Below are 24,736 nucleotides of genomic sequence, written 5' to 3' on the forward strand. Positions count from 1 at the left end.
GTGTGCTATATTGTTGTGATATACAACTCCATCGAATTTGTCCTGATGCAGTAAACCACCCCTCTGGTGTTTCAAGCAGGTTAAAACAAACACGACTCAGGGTCCACGTCACACCAGTCGTTATATGTGACCCAGATCTGCTGGTATGATACTCAATCTGGGTGTATTAGTAATTTCCCCATCTCTGTTTCAGTGCTTTTATTGTGAGTCACAAACCACAACGCATCAGAAATCTGATCCTATCTCTAATTTTAGAGATTTCCCTGGTTTTTCCGTCCACACGAGCAAAACGGAAACACATTTCTGGGTCTGGTCTTTGGACCGCTCAGTCCTTTTTTTTTTTTTTTTTTTTTTCCTCCTTTTTCCGATTTTTCTCCCATCCCACTGTTAGTCGTTATGCCAAATCCCAACCCCCTTCCTGGTTGTTGCGCACTTTCCCCTACTGTTGGTCCGAGAGGCCGGAGACTGTCGCATGCTTTCCTCCGACGCATGTGCAGCCAGCCGGCAGCCAGCCTGGCTGCGCAGATTCTCACTGGGAGAGTGTAACGTGTGGAAGGTCACACTACCTTTCTCCAGATCCTACCCTCGCTGAGCAGGCGCCCCGACCGAACTCTAGGGGTCGCTGTCCACAACGCCCAGGACCCACCCGCCAGCTTTCCCCACCCCCTAATACTGCCAATTGTATTAGTGTGAATGGCCAGCCAAGCTGGTGACAACGCCGGGAGCTGGATTCGAACATGCGAACCCAGCGTCTCCAGCGTTGGTGACGAACGCAATCTCCGCTACGCCACCTGACCACCTCGCTCAGTCCTTTCTATTCTCGACAAGCTGAAGAGTAGATCCAGAGCCCGCGCCAGGCCTCAGCGGTGTATTGGGTCATATGTCTCTCTCTCTCTGGGGGCAGCACCGGGCCACGTGGTCCGCCGCTGCCGGCTTTCATCTCCCACCCTCTGTAAGCATTTACCAGGCCAGGGAGGAGGCCAGACCAGATGGGATCTGTCACAAGATCTTATTACAGTTGCTGATGGAGTGCGTTTCTCATCGCGCTCGTCCCTAAAGAGAAAGTTTAGGAGCCGGGGGGGGGGGGGGGGGGGTGCAGCGGGGGGATGGGGGAGCTCAGCCCCCTCTCCGATCTGACGATAGATATGTCACAAGGTGAGTTCATGAGAACATTATCATCCCGGCTTGTCTCTCGGGAAGTGTCTACATACCTGCGGTCCCCGCTTTCCACCCTGTCATCATTGGGGCCGTGGAGGTCTTTCTAAAAGCCTGTCCGCTGACCTGAGCATCCGCCTGTGATTCCTGTCCGTCTGTTTGTACGGGAGGAGCCTCACGCAGAGGGTTAACGTTAGTGCTGCTTCGTAAAGCATTTCAACTGTTTTACTGCCCTGTTTGATCAGAGCTGTACTGTAGGTGTCTCCACCCGGAGCATGGAGGCGCTGAAGTACAGAATGAAGGGGGGGCTGAAGTACAGCATGGAGGGGGGGCTGAAGTACAGCATGGAGGGGGGGGGCTGAAGTACAGCATGATGGGGCTGAAGTACAGCATGGAGGGGGGGGCTGAAGTACAGCATGATGGGGCTGAAGTATAGCATGGAGGGGGGGGGGGGGGGGGCTGAAGTACAGCATGATGGGGCTGAAGTAAAGCATGGAGGGGGGGCTGAAGTACACCATGGAGGGGGGGCTGAAGTACAGCATGGAGGGGGGGCTGAAGTACAGTGGCGGACTGGGACCATAATTCCTACCGGGAATTTGACTCAGGCAGGCCAGGCCAGGCCCATACTGCATTTTGTATCTTGCTGCGTTGTATCACGTGGTGGCACTGTAGTGGCTGTATTATACACTAGTATAAATGCGACCTTCGGCACCATGGAGAGCGACACTGTCACAAAACACGGACCATACAAGTTTTATACACTACACCAAACTGTAGAATAACTACTTTCCAAATAATGGATTGTCCAAACGTCGGGTTATAATACGAAAGTGTCCTTCATATAGAAGTTTACCGGTGCACGTTACATTACATTTCTCTACTTCACTGGCACTCTCTGTGATCTAGTCGATTTACTAGTATCACTCACCCTCTGCACTGCTGCCGTCAGTTCAACATAATGACGTGCTCCTTATCATCTCTGCGGCTTCAATATCAGCATCCAAATCATCCGTCAGAGTTATAGCTGTTCTATTTCACGGTCAGGTTCCAACAAACTGTCTTCTTTAACTCCCAGTACATCCAATAAAGTGCTCAAGTATTCAACATTCGAAGTTTCCTTGTCAATTTCAATGTCCATCTGATTCAAAACTCATGTAGTAACACCTCTGATTGCGCCCTGCTTTCGTCTCATTCTTTCAATTTCAGTCCGACGTTCGTCTTCACCCATTCTAGAACTATCCAAAACGCTCATATCTCCCGGGTTTCGGCAGTCGATCTCATCATGATTTAAATCAGTAGGCTTGTTTGAGATTGGCGAGGCCTGCGAAGGCGCACACAGGCGCGCTGCCTCGCGCTGGGTTGTGAATGAGAAGTTAACTCATTCCTGGCTGCCTGCTTGCCTGAACTTATATAGAGAGCACATCTCCGCGTAACTAGAAACACGTATACTGACCTGGCCTGCTTCGGAGTTCAGTGGCCTGACTGCGGCCACAAAATAATTATAATTTTTAAATTTTTAAAAGCATTTGCCAGTCTGCCAGGGCAGCCAGGTCATGCCAGTCTGCCAGGCCACCGGGAAAACTCCTGGTGCTCCCTATGGCCTGTCCACTAGTGGGCTGAAGTACAGCATGGAGTGGGGGCTGAAGTACAGCTACTGTAGAACCAACCTCTCCACCTGGAGCACGGAGGGGCTGAAGTACAGCTCGAACCAACCTCTCCACCTGGAGCACGGAGGGGCTGAAGTACAGCTAGAACCAACCTCTCCACCTGGAGCACGGAGGAGCTGAAGTACAGCTAGAACCAACCTCTCCACCTGGAGCACGGAGGGGCTGAAGTACAGCTAGAACCAACCTCTCCACCTGGAGCACGGAGGGGCTGAAGTACAGCTAGAACCAACCTCTCCACCTGGAGCACGGAAGGGCTGACGTACAGCTAGAAATGTACCAACCTCTCCATCACAGCCACCTACACTTAAAGGGGCACTTCACCAAAAAAACAATGCTGATTTATTTTGCACATAATCTCTGAAAAAGCTCTAAACTGTTTTGCACACATTGATTTCGTTTGACAGTTGAGAGTAAATGAGTTTGAATGTGGCCATCGGGCACAAATACTGACTGAGACAGTAGTAGAGAGAGAGAGGACATAGGGGAAGATGCAGAGAAATAGAGAGAGAGAGGACATAGGGGAAGAGGAAGAGAGAGAGAGAGGGGGGAGAGGACATAGGGGAAGAGGAAGAGAAAAAGAGAGAGAGAGGGCATATGGGACATAGGGGGAGAGAGAGGGGGGGAGAGAGGACATGGGGGAAGAGGAAGAGAAAGAGAGAGGGCATATGGGACATAGGGGGAGAGAGAGGGGGAAGAGGACATGGGGGAAGAGGAAGAGAAAGAGAGAGATGACATAGGGGAAGAGGAAGAGAGAGGAGACAGGGGGAGAGGAAGAGAGAGATGGGGATAGAGAGAGAGGACATAGGGGAAGAGGAAGAGAGAGAGGGAAGAGAGAGATGGGGGAGATAGAGAGAGAGAGTGGGGACATAGGGGAAGAGAGAGAGGGGGAGAGAGAGAGGACATAGGGGAAGAGAAAGAGAGAAAGAGAGGACATAGGGGAAGAGAGAGAGAGAGAGAGAGAGAGAGAGAGAGAGAGAGAGAGAGAGAGAGAGAGAGAGAGAGAGAGAGAGAGAGAGAGAGAGAGAGGGGGGGGGGACATAGGGGAAGAGATAGAGGGGGGAATAGGGGAAGAGGAAGAGAGGAGACAGGGGGAGAGGAAGACAGAGAGAGGGGGATAGAGAGGACATAGGGGAAGAGGAAGAGAGAGAGGGAAGATGGAGAGATGGGGGAGATAGAGAGAGAGAGGGGGGACATAGGGGAAGAGAGAGAGGGGGAGAGAAAGAGAGAGGGGACATAGGGGAAGAGAGAGAAAGAGAGGACATAGGGGAAGAGAGAGAGAAAGAGAGAGAGGGGACATAGGGGAAGAGATAGAGGGGGGGCATAGGGGAAGAGGAAGAGAGCGATAGGACATAGGGGGAGAGGAAGAGAGAGAGAAAGAGAGGGGGAGAGATGGGACATAAGGGAAGAGGAAGAGAGAGAGAGAGAGAGAGAGAGAGAGAGAGAGAGAGAGAGAGAGAGAGAGAGAGAGAGAAGAAAGAAAGAAAGAAAGAAAGAAAGAAAGAAAGAAGTTTCAAGTTTCTCAAGTTTCTTTAATAGTTGTCATACAGAAGTACAGAATACTTTTATACAAAATGCTTCTTACTGTTGCGCTCCAGAGACTGTGCAAGACAAGATAAGTATGAAATAAAATAACATAGTAAAATTAGAAGTAAAAAAAAATGAGGTCACAGTGTTCAGTTTAGACATATGTACAATGTTCGATGCAGAATAGACGTAGTTACCATACAATATACAATACTGTGCAGTGTACTAATATACAATACTATATAGTGCAAGGCAGAAATGGAGAAATGGGACGAGGTGCAATTTAGGTACAATTCACAGTAGGTGTACGAGTTGTAGTGCAAATCCTTTATCAATAAATATAAAGTGTAAGTGTGTTTGTGTGATCTAAAGTGTGGAGAGTGGGTGCTGCAGTGTGTTGTTTGTTTGAGTGAGTGTGTGCGTGTGGGTGTGTGTGCTGTGTGCATTTGATGGTTGTTGCATAGTGATTATTGTAAAGAAAGAAAGAAAGAAAGAAAGAAAGAAAGAAAGAAAGAAAGAAAGAAAGAAAGAAAGAAAGAAAGAAAGAAAGAAAGAAAGAAAGAAAGAAAGAAAGAAAGAAAGAAAGAAAGAAAGAAAGAAAGAAAGAAAGAAAGAAAGAAAGAAAGAAAGAGAGGGGGAGATAGAGATGGGACATATGGAAAGAGGAAGAGAGAGAGAGAGGATATAGGGGAAGAGGAAGAGGGAGAGATAAGACATAGGGGAGATGCAGAGAGAGGGGGGGAGAGAGAGAGAGGGGACATAGGGGAAGAGAGAGAGAGACCTGTCACCTGGCATCCTCCTAGCAAACACAGAAGTCAAATGCCTGCTGTTTGCAGATGATCTGGTGCTGCTGTCTCCAACAAAAGAAGGGCTACAGCAGCACCTAGATCGTCTACACAAATTCTCTCAGACCTGGGCACTGACAGTAAATCTAACCAAAAAAAAAGTCATGATATTCCAAAAAAGGCCCAGCCTACAACAACACAAACACAAATTCCTCCTAGACACAATTGCCCTAGAACACACAAAAAACTACACCTATCTTGGCCTAAACATCAGCGCCACAGGGAACTTCAACCAAGCTGTGAACGACCTGAGAGACAAAGCAAGAAGGGCTTTTTATGCTATCAAAATCAAGCTAGACATTCCGATCCAAACCTAGCTCAAAATATTACTCACAAATATTAGACTCGTCATAGAACCCATTTCCCTGTATGGTTGCGAGGTCTGGGGCCCACTTGCAAACCAAGACAAAATTGGAGAAACACCAAATTGAGACTCTGCATGCAGAATTTTGCAAATCCATTCTCTGCATCCAACGGAAAACACAGAATAATGCATGCAGAGCAGAACTAGGAAGATACCCACTGATTATCAAAATCCAAAAAAGAGCATTTAAATTCTATAATCACCTAAAAGAAAGTGACCCAGACACACTCTGACCTACTGAGACACCCGCCTAGAGAGATGCCCACTCAGCCAATTGGTCCTGGGACTCTGCTCACAAACACAAGCAGAGCCACCAGATAGAAACCACACTGGACTAAACCAGATTATAGTTTTGGAATGCTATTTGGCCCTAAACAGAGAGTACACAGTGGCAGAATACCTGAGCACTGTGACTGATCCAAAACTAAGAAGATCCTTGACTAGGTACAGAGTCAGCGAGAACAGCCTAGCCATCGTGAAAGGCTGCCATAGGCAGACCTGGCTCCCAAGAGAAGACAGACTGTGCACCCACTGCACACAAGAAGAGGTGGTAACCGAGCTACACTTCTTAACAACCTGCCCACTATACCAAGACATCAGAGACATATACAGTACTTCCCACAAATTGCAAACACCCAAAGAGACTTTGAAAACATGGCAAATAACTCAAAACTCCCATACCTACTGGGAGAAATACAACAATGTGCATACACAGCAGCAAGATTTGTGAGCTGCTGTGACAAGAAAAGGACATCCAACGGAATACAACCACCATAAAGACTGTCAATCACACAAAAAATTCCTTCTGTACTGTACTGATTTGACTATTACATACTAGGCCATAGGGGAAGAGAGAGAGGGCATAGGGAGAGAGAGAGAGAGAGAGAGAGAGACAGAATGAGAGAGAGAACATAGGGGAAGAGGAAGAGAGAGAGAGAGAGGACATAGGGGGGAAGATGAAGAGAGAGGGAGAGAGAGAGAGGGAGAGAGAGAGAATATAGGGGAAGAGGAAGAGAGAGTATAGCTTCAGGAGACTACAGATATTTTCTAGCGCAGCGTGAGCTCCAAAACAAGAGGATAGACGCTGGGGTTGTATTTACAGTCTGCAGCCTCTGCCAATCCATGTGTTCCTTTTATCTTGAAAATAACCCCACAAAGAAGAGTCTGAAGCGCAGGGGAACAGCAGTTAAAGAGATTCCGCATTAGAGCCCGAGATGCCGGGACGTACGATGGAGCAGATTAGCGGCGACCCCGGGGTGATGATCACAGGGACCAGCAGGCGAGACACAAGGGTCACGACTTACTTACTGGTTGGTAGGCTCCTGGAAAACCATCTGCCCCCCCCACCCCCCACTGGCTCCTGCTGCCCTTGACCCACATTCCCTGTCCGTCTTCCAGTTTGTCCGTGTCTCATTTAGTGGCTTAGAGTTAGCTTGAAAACCACGCTAGCGATTGTTTTCAACATGTTATACTGAACATAGTACCACGTTCTGTTGTTTTCAACATGGTTTACTGAACATAGTACCATGTTCTGTTGTTTTCAACATGGTTTACTGAACATAGCACCATGTTATGTTGTTTTCAACATGGTATACTGAACATAGTACCATGTTCTGTTGTTTTCAACATGTTATACTGAACATAGCACCATGTTCTGTTGTTTTCAACATGGTTTACTGAACATAGTACCATGTTCTGTTGTTTTCAACATGGTTTACTGAACATAGTACCATGTTATGTTGTTTTCAACATGGTTTACTGAACATAGTACCATGTTCTGTTGTTTTCAACATGGTGTACTGAACATAGCACCATGTTCTGTTGTTTTCAACATGGTTTACTGAACATAGTACCATGTTCTGTTGTTTTCAACATGGTGTACTGAACATAGTACCATGTTCTGTTGTTTTCAACATGGTGTACTGAACATAGTACCATGTTCTGTTGTTTTCAACATGGTATACTGAACATAGTACCATGTTCTGTTGTTTTCAACATGGTGTACTGAACATAGTACCATGTTCTGTTGTTTTCAACATGGTATACTGAACATAGTACCATGTTATGTTGTTTTCAACATGGTTTACTGAACATAGCATTATGTTGTGTTGTTTTCAACATGTTATACTGAACATTCTGTTGTTTTCAACATGGTATACTGAACATAGTACCATGTTCTGTTGTTTTCAACATGGTGTACTGAACATAGTACTATGTTCTGTTGTTTTCAACATGGTATACTGAACATAGCATTATGTTGTGTTGTTTTCAACATGTTATACTGAACATTCTGTTGTTTTCAACATGGTATACTGAACATAGTACCATGGTCTGTTGTTTTCAACATGGTATACTGAACATAGTACCATGTTCTGTTGTTTTCAACATGGTATACTGAACATAGTACCATGTTCTGTTGTTTTCAACATGTTATACTGAACATAGCACCATGTTCTGTTGTTTTCAACAAGGTTTACTGAACATAGTACCATGTTCTGTTGTTTTCAACATGGTATACTGAACATAGTACCATGTTCTGTTGTTTTCAACATGTTATACTGAACATAGCACCATGTTCTGTTGTTTTCAACATGGTTTACTGAACATAGTACCATGTTCTGTTGTTTTCAACATGGTATACTGAACATAGTACCATGTTCTGTTGTTTTCAACATGTTATACTGAACATAGCACCATGTTCTGTTGTTTTCAACAAGGTTTACTGAACATAGTACCATGTTCTGTTGTTTTCAACATGGTATACTGAACATTCTGTTGGTTTCAACATGGTTTACTGAACATAGTACCATGTTCTGTTGTTTTCAACATGGTATACTGAACATAGTACCATGTTCTGTTGTTTTCAACATGGTATACTGAACATAGTACCATGTTCTGTTGTTTTCAACATGGTATACTGAACATAGTACCATGTTATTTTTTTTTTAATCTTTTTCCCCCTCCTTTTTTTCTCCTTTTTTCCTCAGATTTTTCTCCCATCCCAATGTTAGTCGTTATGCCAATTCCCAATCCCCTTCCTGGTCGCTGCACACTTACCCCCCACAGTCGGTCTGGGAGAGTGGAGGCTATCACATGCTTCCTCCGACACACGTCTAGCCAATCAACCACTTCTTTTCACCTGGCAGCGCGGACTCTCACTGAGCGGGTGTAACGTGTGGAAGGATCACACTACCCCCCTTAGATCCTATCCGCGCTGAGCAGGCGCCCAGACCGAACTGTAGGAGTCGCTGTTTACAATGACCCGGACCCACCCCGCCAGCTTTCCCACCCTCTAATACTGCCAATTGTATTAGTGTGAACGGCCAGCCAAGCTGGTGACACGCCGGGAGCTGGATTCGAACAGGCGAATCCAGCGTCTCCGGCGTTGGTGACGAACGCAATCTCCGCTACGCCACCTGACCGCCCCATAGTACCATGTTCTGTTGTTTTCAACATGGTATACTGAACATATGTGACCGATCATATGTTACTCCTCTGCGTTGTGTTAAATGTCGATGCCCCGAGGGAGTTTCGAACCCGGGTCGGCCGCACCGCGGGCGACAGCATAGACCGCTATACCAAGAGGTGAGTTCACTTCTTGGTAATGTGTCTATGTGTATTTTAAGGGGAAGTGAGTTTAACTCGCAGTACAGCTTACTGCCACAGTCACTTCACAACACACGTCCATCGTGACTGTGGATATTACTCACGGACCTCCGTTATACTCACCTCCCTAAACTCACGCCACCTCAGGACATCCAAGTCATACGGCACCAGTGTGACCGATCGTATGTTACTCCTCTGCGTTGTATTAAACTCCAGAGGGAGTTTCGAACCGCTATACCAAGAGGTGAATTCACTTCTTGGTAACGTGTCTATGTGTCTTTTAACTCATTGGGCGCCAAAAACGAATAATCTCGTGTTTCGTCGCCAACACTTGAGCGCCAAAAACAAGATATCTCGTTTTTAGTTCCTTTGATACTTTTCCTTTGATCCCCGTTCTAAACACTCGCTCGGAGCTGCCTGGGACTCCCTGGCACAGCTGCCTATGTTGGAATTGCAATGACGATCGAATCCCGCCAGGTGGCAGTATCGCCTACCTTTTGAACTGGGGATATCAGTTGTCTTCCAGTCCTGAGTAACCTCCGGCTGCTTCCGCCTCGGAGTGGATATGGAGTCAGGACATAGCAATCGGTGGAAGATTTGGTGCCTCAGACCTATTCTTTCCTGTATGGTAGCCATGCCCAATATACATGAGTAATCGCGATCGCCATGGGACGACTGGGATTTATTCATTTTGGAGTACCTTCTGACTGAGGTAAGGTCTATCTTAGGTAACCTGCTGGTATTTTTTCTTTTTACCTAAAACATGCTTCTGTACCGATCACAGTGTCGTATTTTACCGGACCTAAAACATGCTTTTGGTAACGATCGCAGTTTCAAGTTAAAACGACCCCCCCACCCCCCCTTGATCATTTTGTGAAGACACATATGTATACCTTTGATTTAGAAGTATTTGGAGTTTCAAGTGAGCAACCCGAACGATTTGGGCATAATGCATATAACGCATCATATCTCGCAATCTATGAAAAAAGACTGGATTATTTTGGAAAGGGGCGATGTTTAGCATGGAATAGCGCACAAACTACAGTATGTAGAAATTAACTGGTTAGTCAGTAGGGGTGTAACGATGCATCTATTAATCGAAATGCATCGATTCTAATGGGACGATTCGACTGCATCAATTTGAAAATGTTAGAATCGATTATAATCTAAATTAATCTAAATAAAAAAAAGGTACAAAAAAATTTTTTAATGTTTTTTTGTTGTTGTGTAGGCCTATATTGTTTTTATTTACCTATAGTCCATTCATGCTGAGTGAATCAGTTCCCCCAGCCACATTTGTGTATTCAACATTTTTTGGGGAATTAACTGATAGAGAATTTATCAAAAATGTATCGAATCGAATCGTGGTCAAATTAAGAGATTTCATGATGCATTGAATCGTTGCCTGAATAATCGAAATTAATCGTTGTGAGGTCGCATTGTTACACCCCTATTAGTCAGTGTTGGACTATGAACAATGCCTGTCAAATGAGCCATACTATTGTCTCCATAGCTATAATGCAGAACACACGATGGGTCCGCAAACATCGCTAAAATGGTCAATAACGTTGGTGCCATTGAGTAAAGATGGGAAAACAGCGCAGAGTTAAGGGGAAGTGAGTTTAACTCGCAGTACTGATTACTGCCACAGTCACTTCACAACACAAGTCCATCGTGACTGTGGATATTACTCACGGACCTCCGTTACACATAGTACCATGTTCTGTTGTTTTCAACATGGTATACTGAACATAGTATCATGTTCTGTTGTTTTCCAGAAATACTAACTGGAAAACAAAATACAATTATTGGGAAATACAATTATTTGCCATCATCTTCCCCAGTGTGAGACAAGAAGATTGATATTGGTTTCATTTGGAGTTGTTTGAAGTTGTATTTCTTCACTACTGCTTCCAGTCCTTGTGCTACGCTAGGCTAGCTGCACCCTACTGCTTCCAGTCCTTGTGCTAAGCTAGGCTAGCTGCACCCTACTGCTTCCAGTCCTTGTGCTACGCTAAGCTAACTGCACCCTACTGCTTCCAGTCCTTGTGCTAAGCTAGGCTAGCTGCTCCCTACTGCTTCTAGTCATTGTGCTAAGCTAGGCTAGCTGCTCCTTACTGCTTCCAGTCCTTGTACTAAGCTAGGCTAGCTGCTACCTACTGCTTCCAGTCCTTGTGCTAAGCTAGGCTAGATGCTCCTTACTGCTTCCAGTTATTGTGCTAGGCTAGCTGCTCCCTACTGCTTCCAGTCATTGTGCTAAGCTAGGCTAGCATGCACCTGGACCTCTTCTCTGGGGCTACTGGACACACAGAGATAAAATGTTTGAGTGTTCCTTTAACCAATCTACCAGTACTGTGTGATGTGATGGCTTCAGGTTGTCATGGATCCAGGTTGTCATGGATACAGGTTGTCATCCTTCACAGACAGAGTGCTACATTACACAGTATGGTTATTAGAGATACTACTTACTTTTTACACCAAATTTCACCAAACGTCTCTGTGTGTGTGTGCGTCTCTCTGTGGGTGTGTGTGTGCGTTTCTCTGTGTGCGTCTCTCTCTCTGTGTGTGTCTCTCTCTCTGTGTGTGTCTCTCTGTGTGTGTGTGTGTGTGTGTCTCTCTCTGAGTGTATGTGTCTCTGTGTGTGTCTCTGTGTGCGTGTGTGTCTCTCTGTGTGTGTGTGTGTGTGTGTGTGTGTGCGTCTCTGTGTGTGTCTCTCTCTGTGTGTGTGTGTGTGTGTGTGTGTGTGTGTGTGTGTGTGTGTGTGTGTGTGTGTGTGTGTGTGTCTCTCTCTCTGTGTGTCTCTCTCTGTGTGGTGACTAACCTGAGCTGGAGGGAGGGGCTGGCTGCCTCCTGATGGTAGTAGACCCTGCCTCTGGTCTGCGCAGACCTGGAACCAAACAACAGAGAGATCAGCTCCACATCCAGCCAGGTGTTGTTTGGACCACCAGATAAAGTCATTACATCCCATAATATGCATGAACTCATTCACTGCCAATGACGAGTATACTCGTTATTGGGCGCCAATCGTTGAACGCCAACAACGAGTATACTCGTTATTTGATTGTTATTTCTTTTATTCGATATATCGGGCTGATAACCGTTTTTAGTGTGTGTTTAGTGTTCAATGCGAATGCCGTTACTGACAATCAAATAATCAGAAACGACCCCCCCCCCCCTTTCATGCATTCATGATGGAACATAATAGCTATGATATAGATTTGATTTCGGGATAATAGCGTATACAGGCAAGAAATGGCAACGTCTATAGTGGAATCGACGTATAGGGCTTTAACTCAGGATTTCATGAATTACCCTAGACCGCTCTAAAACCATACTTATATTCACCACGGTATAACACAGGAACGTATGGATGGAAAAATGTATTCTTTCTCACATATTGAACGATAGATAGGTGATGTCAAATGGGCCATAGTATTGTATCCATAGCTATAATATAGAATATAGTTATAGCTCTACAAACAAGGTGACTCAGTCCTATATTTTAAGGCATGGCAATGCGACCACAGGGCCATGGCTAATCCCCGGTGCTGAATGAGTTAATAATAGACTTCATTCTGAATAAAAAATAAACCCAGTGTTGGAGAAACTGCTCTAAAACTGTACTTTGCCAAACTACTGCCTATTTTACAATGAAAACAACTTAAACTAAACCTGAACAACTCGAATATGTTTTTATCAAACTATCACTACTTTGAAAAACAACATTGTGGAAAATTATCGCAATCTGAGTCTGGAATCTTGTTACACAGAGCAACAGCCTAACTGACACAGAGTAAAGTGTGGGTGTGTTTGATTTAGGAACCAGGTCAGGTGAACCACAATCAGGCCTGCGGGTGTGTTTTAAGGAGAGGATGGGGAACAATTGAAGATATGGAATCAGGAAAATGCAAGATTTCTAGGGAAACGTGTAGTCTGTAATTAACTACCTAAAACGACATGACCCAATGTACTACTGAAATACTGAAAAACTGATATACTGAAAAACCCTACTGAGTTTTTGTGGTTTTGCACACATTCATTTAGTTATTAAGAGTAATGAGTTTGAATGTGGCCACCAGTGATGTCACCAGGGACATTTAATCCTTGTGTTGTGATAATTACAGCTCAGTGAAATGATAAGATAGCAGTTCCCTATATAAGACAAGGTATTGCTATTTTTTCATCTACATCATTTCATGGAGCTGTAATTAACACAACTCAAGGATTCAACGTTGAAGGATAACATCACCGGTGGCCACATTCAAACTAATTTACTCTCAATAACTAAATTAAAACAGTTTGCAGCTTTTGGATGTGTGTGAGATTATGTACAAAATAAATCAGCATTGTTGTTTGGTGAAGTGCCCCTTTAAGCTAATAATTGATGTGTAGTTAACTCCTCCCCAACACAGCCTTTAATCAAAGTTTCAATACAATATACTTCCTGGTTATATTTCGTATTGCATCGCGTCCCGCTCTGAGCCTTACGAGATACTCCTATCTCCTGTGATACCTAATGTATCTCCCACGAACAAAAACACATGCACCCCACCTGTATGGGGCCCCGCCCCTTATGGTGGTACCGCCCATATAACCATGACCCTGGTCATGAAACACCCTTCCTCTATTTTCGTCCCAGCGTATTGGATGCGTGCACCATACGAGCTAGCGGAATGAAAAGATTAAGGAAGATTAATAATGTTGAAAGCTTACCGGAGGTTGCTGGCCCCTGGCATCTTCGACGCATGTTTTCGGCGACACGACGGGCCTGTGATGTTCCTCGCTTGATGACTGCACATCGAGGTTCAGCTGTACAAGGCTGGCTGTCGGGCCAGCTTGTACTCAGGTAGGCCCTGTGTCTTCAGGCATGGGTATTAGTGTTAGTAATGCTGGTTTGTGTTGTTAACACAACCTTGTTGTGTGTTGGCGCCAGGGGCAAGATGGTTTGGTGAACGTTCTCTGCAGGGAACGGTTTCCAAGCTGTCTTGGGCGTGCTGCTAAAACATCTAAAGCTATGCTAACATGCTATCGCTACTGCCGCATGCTATCACTACTGCTAATTGCTATGCTGTTTTAATGTCTCCGCCGTGAGATGTTGTCACTCTCCCGCCTCTTGCCCGGTTCATCAATGAAGGTCAGTCGGTAGCTGTTGTGGGGTTTTGAGTTCTATTTACCTTTTTCGGGTAAATGGGTTGACAACGGGGTAGGTCGTGGCTAGGTTCTAGCCAGGTATTACCTTGTGTTCCGGCGGGGTTTGTTGAACGGTGTTCCCATCTGGGTTGGCGTCGGGTAGTGGGGCTATGGGTCCAGCCGACATGGTAAACATGTTGCGTGTCTGTGCACAGGCAATTGTTGTCTTGGGTTCCACATTGCCTGGCGTTAGGCTGCAGTAGTATAAGGGCAGGGCCGCTTGGGAGAAATGTGAGGCCCTGTGCGTTTTTAGACGCGAGGCCCCCCATCTCCTGGGGCGGCCCTGTGTAGGGGGCTATTGTTTCGTTTTGTCACTCTGCTATGAGAAGGTCTGTCTTGCTACAGCTTTCTCTCCTCTCAAACCATTCATACTGACGGTCAATCGGTATACTGGGGGAGTAGTGCGGGGGGGGGGCTTTGTTTACCTTTTTTGGTAAATGGGCTAAACTAGGGCTGGTGTTCTGTTGTGAATATTTTGAATGAAGACGGGTCTGGTCCGTCTCCCCTTAAACTTTGTGTGTATGGGTTTGCTCATTCTACAGTTTTTGTGGTTTAGCTCTTTTATTCATTTAACCTTTTCATGGTCCACACCACAGTGGAGGGTGCTGTTTGCAATCACCACTGGTGCTCCATGTTAACGTCAGTCCTTTGTTTTTGATATATTGAAACAATGCCCCGCCCGGCCGACACCATGGCTGTTAAGGCTTGTACCGCCACGGTATGGAATTGGCAACGATTAGAACTGTGTTCGAATTGGTGTTTTTTCTATTAAAGAAATGGTGTCTGGTGGAGGGGCCTTGAGGGCCGGCCGACGTCGACACATCGCGCAAGGTTGTTGACGTTATTAGCTTTGACCCAGCCGCAAGCTATAACCGCTCAGGGTTCCCCTCTCCGCAGGGGATTTTGGTCTTCTGCTGGAGCGCGGGCGGTATTGTCCTAGGCCCTACACCGCCTCACACCGCGCAGCCAGAAGAAGAGAGAGCACGGCCTCGTCAGCGGCGATGACGGGGCCCTCGACAGGCGGCCATGTTTCCCCCGCCAGTGGTGCCCTGGTTGGAGAATCGACAGGGTATCGCGAGGCCGACAGTCTTGGCGGCCGAGGGATCGGCCATTTTGGGTGATTTCGGTGTTGGTAAACCACTCCGTCGTCATTTTGCCGCGAGCAGCCCGCTCCCCGCTCAGTCCGCTTTCTGTTACCCTCAGAAGCGGGGCTCTGGGTGTGTTCCTTTGGCTGCGGGCCGCGAACCTTCTTGAAGCGTATGCGGCCCCATTCTTCGCTTCTCATGGAGACAGGGGCTGACACCCAGTTGATGGCTGAGCCTGGGTCTGTCCGTGAGAATGTTGTGCTGTCAAGCGGCTCCCACACCTTGAACTGTGTTGGTTGAGCCTGGTGTTACGTCTGTCAACTTAAGTGTTGTCAGCAGGGGGGGCTCGAAACCTTTTGAGGCACACAGTGCGGGCTTCCCCGGCCTCGCCTTCGCCAGGCCAGGTATCATGTTGGTGCTCCCACTCCTGGAATATTGGCAAGTGGTCGCAGCTCACATGGTTTGGGGTGGTAGTGATATCACTGCAGGGCTACGGTGTGTAGGAACCCATGGGGGCCTTACACCTTGCATGTCCGGCTGCAGAACAACTCCTTCAGCATGTTCTGGAGGGGTGTTCAGTGGGGGGGCTTTTTTGATCGGAAGCCCCCCGTATCAGACAGGCCCTTTTCTGTCGGGGTTCCCCCTTGGGTGCGATTGCCTCGTGGGTGGTGTCAGGGTCAGGTGTTCCGACACGGAACGCGCTCCTCGCACGATTCCAGGGTTGTCTTCGCACAGCGGGGGGGACCGGGCCAACTATCTACAGTTCCTGGCGGACCTGCGCCACGTGACGGCGGGTGCGTTGGGAGTGTCGTCACATATGACTACGGCAGTACCATATGTCGAGGTAGATGGAGAGAATGGTGAGGCGGGGACTTGTGTTTACACAACCCCACCCGTTTTCAGGTTTGGTACAGACCCTGTTGTCGGGGTCTCCAGCAGGGACAGCTCTGGTCGACGAGATCCAATCTCTGTGGACGAAGCAAGCCATCGTCGTGGCGTTCTCCTCCCGGTGTTCTCTGCCCAAGAAGTCGGGAGGGAGGGGTGTAAGACCCAGGCTGGACCTGTCCCATGGGAAGGTTCAGCATTTTTTGGATCGTCTCCTACCTGTTGAACACTGTCAGGTGGGGGTCTGGTTCTCCTCCATAGACCTGTAGGATGCGTATGCGCATCCCCGATCTTCCATCCTAGGGCTTACCTACGCTTCCTTTGCAGGGTTAGCGTATGAGTACCAGGGGCTGCCGTTCGGTTTTCTCTGGCTCCCCGCATCTTCACCAAGTGCGTGGAGGCCGCACTGGGGCCTCTGCGTCATCCGGGGTTACGGAGTGTTCTGCCCTGATGACGTTCTGGTCCTTCGCGGTCAAGGTGGATCGTCAGGTCTCGTACCAGGCAGGTCTCTACCAGCCTGGGGTTGCTGTAGACTGGATGTAGAGTATTCCTCTTCCCAGTCAACGGTTGGAGGGCTATGGGCATCCATCTCAGAGCGTGTTGTCAACACGCTCGGGAGGTTCCGTCCTAGGACGGTTACGGCGCTGTCTCACGTCGCGTTTTCACCGACGCCTCCCTTGCTGGTGATGCGTCGGGCCAACGCAGTAGGGGGCAGCTGGCAAACCATGCTGCCCGGTCTGCGCTACGTTCAATGAGTTGGTGTTGAAAGCGGTCCTTCTGGTCCACAAATGGTGTTGATCAGGACGGACGATACGACGTCAGTGTCGTGTATCGACAGACAGGGAGGAGTACGCTCCCCCTGTCTGCACCAGGCGGCGGGCGGCTGGCTATGGGCGTCCTCCATCTGCGCGGCCTAAGGGCTCCCCACATCCCCGGCAGGGAGAATGTGGGTGCAGGTGTACTGTCGCGGGGCGGCCCTCATCCTGACGGGTGAGGATTGCGTCTGGACATGGCCAGGCAGGTCTGGGACCGATGCTGTGCCGCCAGGGATTCTTCCCCATACATCTGTTAGGTCAGTTGTTGGGACGGGTACGTTGAGGGGCGCAGGTTCTTGATCCTGATGGTGTTATCATCTGGAATGCGCATGCTCCCTCCACTGTCGCGCTTACGCGGGCAGATGACGTATGTTCCAAGTGTGGTGTAAGGCGGGGGGCCAGGACTCAGTCTCCTGCCCCCTGGTTGCTGTCCTTAGTTACCTCCAGTCTCTCCTTGATAGACTGTCGGCTTCGACGGTGAGGGTATATGCAGCAGCTATATCCTCCTATCATGAGGGGTTTGAGGGGATGTCTTGTTCAGCCACCCTCTTGTGAAGCGTTTCCTGCTTGGCGCTCGACGCGTTAAGCCGGTGCAACGCTCCTTGGCTCCGACTTGGGATCTTCAATTGGTCCTCGGTCGGTTGTCCTTGGCCCCGTTTGAGCCGCTCGAGCGGGCGCCGTTGGGACAGCTGTCCTTCAGGACCGCGTTCCTTCTGGCTGTCACTTCCGCTAAACGCGTAGGTGAGCTCTGTGCTCTCTCGGTACATCCAGAGTGCCTGTCTTTTCGGACCGATTGCAGTGTCACTCTGCGACCTAATCCTGCTTTCGTGCCTAAGAATATCCGGAGTTCCTTCCGCTCCCGGGATATTGTGGTTCAGGCGTTTCGTCCTCCTCCTCACACTGGTGAGTTAGATGCGGGCCTTCACCTGTCATGTCCAGTCCGTGCTTGGGGATTTACCTCAGCCGTACTCAGGATTTCAGGGTTACCGACCAGCTTTTTGTCTGTTACGGTGGGGCTCGTGCTGGTAAGGCACTGTCGGAGCAGCGCCTGTCCCATTGGTTGTGCGAGGGTGTTACCCTCTGCTACACGCTGGCTGGGCAGGATCCCCCTGGGGGCGTCAGGGCGCACTCCACTCGTGGGGTGGCTGCCTCTGCCGCTCTCCTGGGTGGGGCCTCGGTGGAGGCCATCTGTGCTGCAGCTTCATGGTCCTCCCCGGGCTCCTTTGTAAGGTGTTTCCTCATGGACATGACCGGGGGTTCTGTCTCCCAGGCGGTTCTGGGGTCTGTGGCCTTTCCTGCTTCCCGTCCTTTGGTCGGGTAGCAGGAGTGTATGGGTATGGGCCGCAGTGTGTTGAGTCACACGTGGTTCCGCCTGTACGGTGTGTTCAAGGGGTTCTGGCTCCCTCTTGTTCGCATTCAGGTGGAGTTGACTGCGCCCCCCCTTCGTTAGGAAGGATGGGGTGACAGGGCTCCCCGCACCCCTTGATGTGGGCTTACGGGTCCTCAGGGGGTACATCTGTCGGGTCTCGCGCCCGCTCTTCCCCATTATCTCGTAAGGCTCAGAGCGGGACGCGATGCAATACGAAATATAACGATAGGTTATGTAGATAACCTAGTTATATTAGTATTGGCTAAGCGTCCCGCTCTGCGCGCCCTGAGTTCCCTCTTGAGGGATCTTTTCCTGGGACGGGTTTTGGCGAGGAAGGGTGTTTCATGACCAGGGTCATGGTTATATGGGCGGTACCACCATAAGGGGCGGGGCCCCATACAGGTGGGGTGCATGTGTTTTTGTTCGTGGGAGATACATTAGGTATCACAGGAGATAGGAGTATCTCGTAAGGCTCAGAGCGGGACGCTTAGCCAATACTAATATAACTAGGTTATCTACATAACCTATCGTTTCAGCTCAATACCTAAATGAGAAAGTTAGTCTCACATCCTGTGACTCATTAACCCTTTCACTACCACACTACAGAAGGTTAACCCTTTCACTGCCACACGACACAGGGTTAACCCTTTCACAAACACACTACAGAAGGTTAACCTTTCACTACCACACTACAGACGGTTAACCTTGTTCTAAATGGGAATACCACACAATCTAAGAATTCAAATCACGTCTGTAGGCTAGGACTGTCCAGGAAGTATTTGTGAATATAAACAACTCTCTCCCAAAGTCAGAAGAAGCCAGAGGATCAAGACTGGAGTCAGTGATGTCAATAATGATGTACAGCTGCTCCACTGGAAACTGATGGAACAGTTGAAATTTGATACCAACGTGAGTTTTTTTTGTTTTCCTTTTCCCCTACTCTCAGTGAAACTGTTGATGCATTGGACCATCAAGGATTATGGAACCTGAGCCTTTCTCTCACTATTTAAAATCACTAAACTGCTTCTTCTATTATAAAGTGGTGGAGACCAATGAAAAGTGGTCTTTACAGAACAGAACAGGGGTCCTCAAAGTGGTCTTTACAGAACAGAACAGGGGTCCTCAAAGTGGTCTTTACAGAACAGAACAGGGGTCATCAAAGTGGTCTTTACAGAACACAACAGGGGTCCTCAAAGTGGTCTTTACAGAACAGAACAGAACAGGGGTCCTCAAAGTGGTCTTTACAGAACACAACAGGGGTCCTCAAAGTGGTCTTTACAGAACAGAACAGAACAGAACAGGGGTCCTCAAAGTGGTCTTTACAGAACGGAACAGAACAGGGGTCCTCAAAGTGGTCTTTACAGAACAGAACAGGGGTCCTTAAAGTGGTATTTACAGAACAGAACGGGGTCCTCAAAGTGGTCTTTACAGAACAGAACAGGGGTCCATAAAGTGGTCTTTACAGAACAGAACAGGGGTCCTCAAAGTGGTCTTTACAGAACAGAACAGGGGTCCTTAAAGTGGTCTTTAGAGAACAGAACAGGGGTCCTCAAAGTGGTCTTTACAGAACAGAACAGGGGTCCTCAAAGTGGTCTTTACAGAACAGAACACGGGTCCTCAAAGTGGGATCCGGGGTCCTTGAGAGGGTCCTAGGAAAACCAGGAATAGGTTAATTCCACTAATATTGTATTCACTAGAGGTTATCACAATGAGAAGACGTTGAAGAGTGACTATGATCGTTTCCAAATCCATTTGGATGGAGCTAATAATAGCCATCAACCTGCCGCTGATTGGTCACTGTCCAAGTCACACACATTGCTGATTTGTCACTGTCCGAGCCACACACTGCTTTAGCCAATCACCATCTACAGCTGTGGCTCTCAAACCCAAGGACACCCAAATTAATCCGTAACAGAACAGATTTTAGATTTAGTCTCAGGGACCCCGACTGTCGTTAGATAATAATAATAATAATAATAATAATAATAATAATAATAATAATAACTTCATTTTATATAGCGCCTTTCAAGGGACCCAAGGTCACTTTACATAGGGGGGGGGAATAACAAAGTAACAGACAGTGGACAGACACAACATATACATATAAAGTGAGAGATTAGGGGTTAAAGGCCAAGTTGAAGAGGTGGGTTTTGAGCAGTTTTTTGAATGAGTCCAGAGTTGGGGCGGTGCAGAGTTCTGCGGGGAGGGAGTTCCAAAGGGTGGGAGCTGCCACACTGAAAGCTCTGTCCCCGAACGTCCGCAGTCTGGTTCGGGGGATGGAGAGCTGACCAGTGTCCGTGGATCGTAGGGACCATGACTGAGTGTAGGGGTGAAGGAGGTCAGTGAGATACTGAGGTGCCAGAGCGTGAAGGGATTTGTAGGTGAGCAGGAGGGTTTTGTAGGTGATGCGGGATTTGATGGGGAGCCAGTGGAGGTGGATGAGGGTGGGGGTGATGTGCTGCCAGGGTTTGGTGCGGGTTAGAACCCTGGCAGCTGAATTTTGAACATACTGGAGCCTGTCCAGGGTTTTGCTTGGGACCCCGGACAGGACCTCGTTGCAGTAGTCCAGGCGGGAGGTTACAAAGGCATGGATGAGGGTCTCAGCTGTGGAGTCTGAAAGTGATGGGCGGAGTCTGGATATGTTTCTGAGGTGGAAGAAGGCGGATTTGGTGACGGAACTGACATGGGCTTGGTAGGAAAGGGTGGAGTCCAGGATAACGCCCAGGTTGCGGACCTTTGGGGATGGACAGATGGAGCAGCCGTCTATGTTGAGGGTGAGATCCCCAACCTTCCGGAGCAGGGCCTTGGGTGCCACAACCATGAGCTCAGTTTTATTGTTGTTGAGTTTGAGAAGATTAGATGACATCCAGGTTTTTATTTCGTGAAGGCAGTTGATAAGGGAGTGTGGGGGGAGATGGGTGGATGGTTTGGTGGAGAGGTAGAGTTGTGTGTCGTCAGCATAGGAGTGGAAGCTGAGGCCATGGCGGCGGATGATCTGACCGAGGGGGAGCATGTAAATGGTGAACAGAATTGGGCCAAGTACAGAGCCTTGGGGGACGCCTTGGTTGACTGGGGCCGGGGTGGAACTGGTATCGCCGATGGTGATAAACTGTGTCCGGGTGGTGAGGTAGGATTGGAACCAGGAGAGTGCTGAGCCAGTGATTCTGAGGTTATTGGATAGGCAGTTGAGGAGGATGGAATGGGAGACTGTGTCGAAGGCTGCAGAAAGGTCCAGGAGGATGAGGATGCTGATGTGGCCAGAGTCAGCCGCAAGGAGGAGGTCGTTGGTGATTTTGATGAGGGCGGTCTCTGTGCTGTGTTGCGTTCTGAAGCCGGATTGAAAAGGCTCATAGAGCTCATGGTTGGACATGTACTGTTGGAGTTGGGCGGCCACTGCTCTTTCCAAGATTTTACTAAGGAAAGGAAGGTTGGAGATCGGACGGTAGTTATTTAGGTCATCTGGGTCGAGGCCGGGCTTCTTGATGATGGGAGTGACGGAGGCTGTTTTGAAGCAGGAGGGGACGAGACCGGATTCTAGTGAGGAGTTGATGATGTTGACCATGGTGGGGCAGAGAGCAGGGAGGCAGATCTTGACCAGGGTAGTAGGCATGGGGTCGAGTGAACAGGTGGAGGCTTTGGCTGAAGCTATAAGTTTGGCAACTTGGGGACCATCCACCGGGGAGAAGGAGGAGAGGCTGCATTGGGGGGGACACCCAGGGGGAAGAGCAGGTGAGGGGGAGGAGGGGGGCACTACTAGCTGCTGGTAGATGGTGTTAATCTTGTCCTGGAAGAAGACAAGGAACCTGGAGCAGAGGTCGTGGGCACCAGATGGGTGGGGGGGTCGAGGGGGCGGAGTAGCCGGTTGATGGTGGAGAAGAGTGTCCTGGGGTGGTTTTGCTGGTTACAGATGAGGGTGGAATAGTATTTTGTTTTGGCCTTGGAGAGAGCTAGCTTGTAGGTCTGCACATGGTCCTTATAGGCCTCGAGGTGGACAGTGAGGCCAGATATTTTATGGAGCCTCTCCAATTGGCGGCCGACAGCCTTCAGGGAGCAAAGTTCGGTGGTGAACCAGCGGGCAGGACGGGTGTAGGTGACAGTCCGGGTTTTGATGGGGGCAAGAGAGTCCAGGCTGCGGGATAAGGCGGAGTTGTAGTGGGCAGCCACTGACTGTTTTGATGTTCCTGTAGGTGATGATGCGTGCATTTCAAAGCTTGGGTAGGGAAGCAGGGAGGGTGAAAAGGACAGCATGATGGTCAGACACCGCCAGGTTGAGACACTGTAAATCAGATGGTGTTGTGCCAGTAGAGCAGACAAGATCAAGTGTATGGCCTTTGGTGTGGGTGGGACCTTTTGTGTGCTGTGAGATTTTGTAGCAGTCCAGCAGTGAGAGGAAATCAATGGCTGTGGAGCAGCTGGTGTTGTCCACATGGATATTGAAGTCCCCAAGCAGGAGTGTGGATGAGCACATGGTGCAGACAGTGGTGAGGAGTTCAGACAGGTCAGACATAAAGGAGGTGGAGGCTTTGGGGGGGCGGTAGATGAGGACTACCTGGAGTGGTGTAGGCCCAGGTAATGAGAAAGCCACGCACTCGAAGGAGGTGACAGTGGGTACTGGGAGCTCTTTGACTAGGAAGTCAGCCCGATGTATTACGGCCAGCCCACCACCACAACCCTGAGTACGTGGCTTTTGGATATATACATAGCCTGGGGGTGTGGCTTGGTTGAGTGAAATGAAGTCCTGTTGATATTGCCATGTCTCAGTAAGACATAGAAAATCTATTTCTCTGTCAGTAATTATATCATGGATAAGGAGAGATTTATTGTTAAGAGAGCGAACATTCTGGAGCATGAATGTTGCATTTTTGATGGATGCTGGGGCAGACAGTGCTGGAGGGATGTCAACACAGACCAGAGGCTGCAGATTGGTCAGGGTGCGCATGTGGGGTTTGTTGTGGTGACGTCGCTGCTGCACGTTGTTGGAGCGCCAGCCCGATAGCACAGAGGGAATTTGATGGTTTGAGTAGTAAACAAACTTGCGTCGGGAGGCTCTGTGCATGTAGCGAGGGCGACGAAGGAGCCCCAGAGACTTAATTACATCGATGCAGTTTGGTGTGGAATGACAGAAGAGGTTGCAAAGTTGCGGTATGGAGTATTGGAGAGTTACCATGACGGTAGCAGAGGAGTGCCGGCTAGCTTCCAGAGCCGCAAGCCGGGGAGGAGGCGTCCATCCTCGGGTTGCAGTTTCAGCTAGCAGTATGGCCAGGAGTGAAAGATAGCCCAGGGCGAGGAGTTGTGGAAGGTCCCGATGGCGTGGCATCCGGCGAGTCGAGGAGCTTTGGATGTCCTCAGAAGACCGTGAGCACCGGAGTTGGTTAGCAAGCAAGCTACAGTAGCAGCAGAGCTAATGTTATGGGGCTAACAGCTGACTGGGCAGCTAAGAGTTGGGTGAGTACTCCAGTCAAGTATTGCGATCTTCAGACTGTTAGCAGATTTAGGGTTTATTGTTGCGATTTATATAAGATTAGACAATGAATGCTTGCTACTTGCAGTAAAAGTAGGCAATGATTACATACAGAAAAACAAACTTTTTCACAGAGTGAGAAGCGGCGATATGATATATATGATATGACTTAGTCCAGAGTTCTTTAACTGGTGATACTGTAGGCGAAGATGAAGAGGAGAGGGTGAAGCCTAGATGATGGGCTGAGATGGGCTCTCTCTTTTCTGGGTGGTGAATGTTCACTAATACAAACATAACGGAGTTAGCGCATTAAATAAACATAATTCAATTCTGGAATTCATTGGTATTCATTGGAGACATTCTGGAATTTATTAAAATATGAATTGGGGGAAATTCAGGTGTCATAGCACCATGGGGGAGGGGAGGTACAGGTAGGAAAAAAATATAATCATATAAATAATACATAATATAAATAATTAGTGATGTCAGGCCATTAAAAAAAATTATCTAATTAATTACTGGATTTGTAATTAATTAATCTAATTAATCGCATAACAATTTTAGGCCTGATATTCTATATTCTATAATCATATTTCAAATGGCATGTGTCCGGATGGCAGAATTCAGTACTATATCTACAAAACCTTCTGTTTAATAATTTTCCATTTATTCATTTGCTTAGATTTTTCAGGTCTGGTCAATTTTAGCATGGTGTTATTCACAGTCAAAGATAAAGAAAATGTATTTGATATTCTCATTTGGTTCATTAC

General features: G+C 48.1%; 1 protein-coding gene across 11 annotated transcripts in view; it reads right to left on the reverse strand.

The window, feature by feature from the left end:
* vit (vitrin) overlaps positions 1 to 24,736 on the reverse strand; it is a 157,014-nt gene that overhangs the window by 74,584 nt on the left and 57,694 nt on the right. For all 11 annotated transcript variants that reach the window (XM_084321731.1, XM_084321736.1, XM_084321732.1 and 8 more), the window contains one exon: positions 11,983 to 12,048. In XM_084321731.1, coding sequence (XP_084177857.1) covers positions 11,983 to 12,048 — 66 coding nt within the window. The remainder of the gene's footprint in view (positions 1 to 11,982; positions 12,049 to 24,736) is intronic.

This window comes from Notolepis coatsorum (assembly GCF_963971535.1).
Source record: "Notolepis coatsorum genome assembly, chromosome: 9".
Taxonomy (NCBI): Eukaryota; Metazoa; Chordata; class Actinopteri; order Aulopiformes; family Paralepididae; genus Notolepis; species Notolepis coatsorum.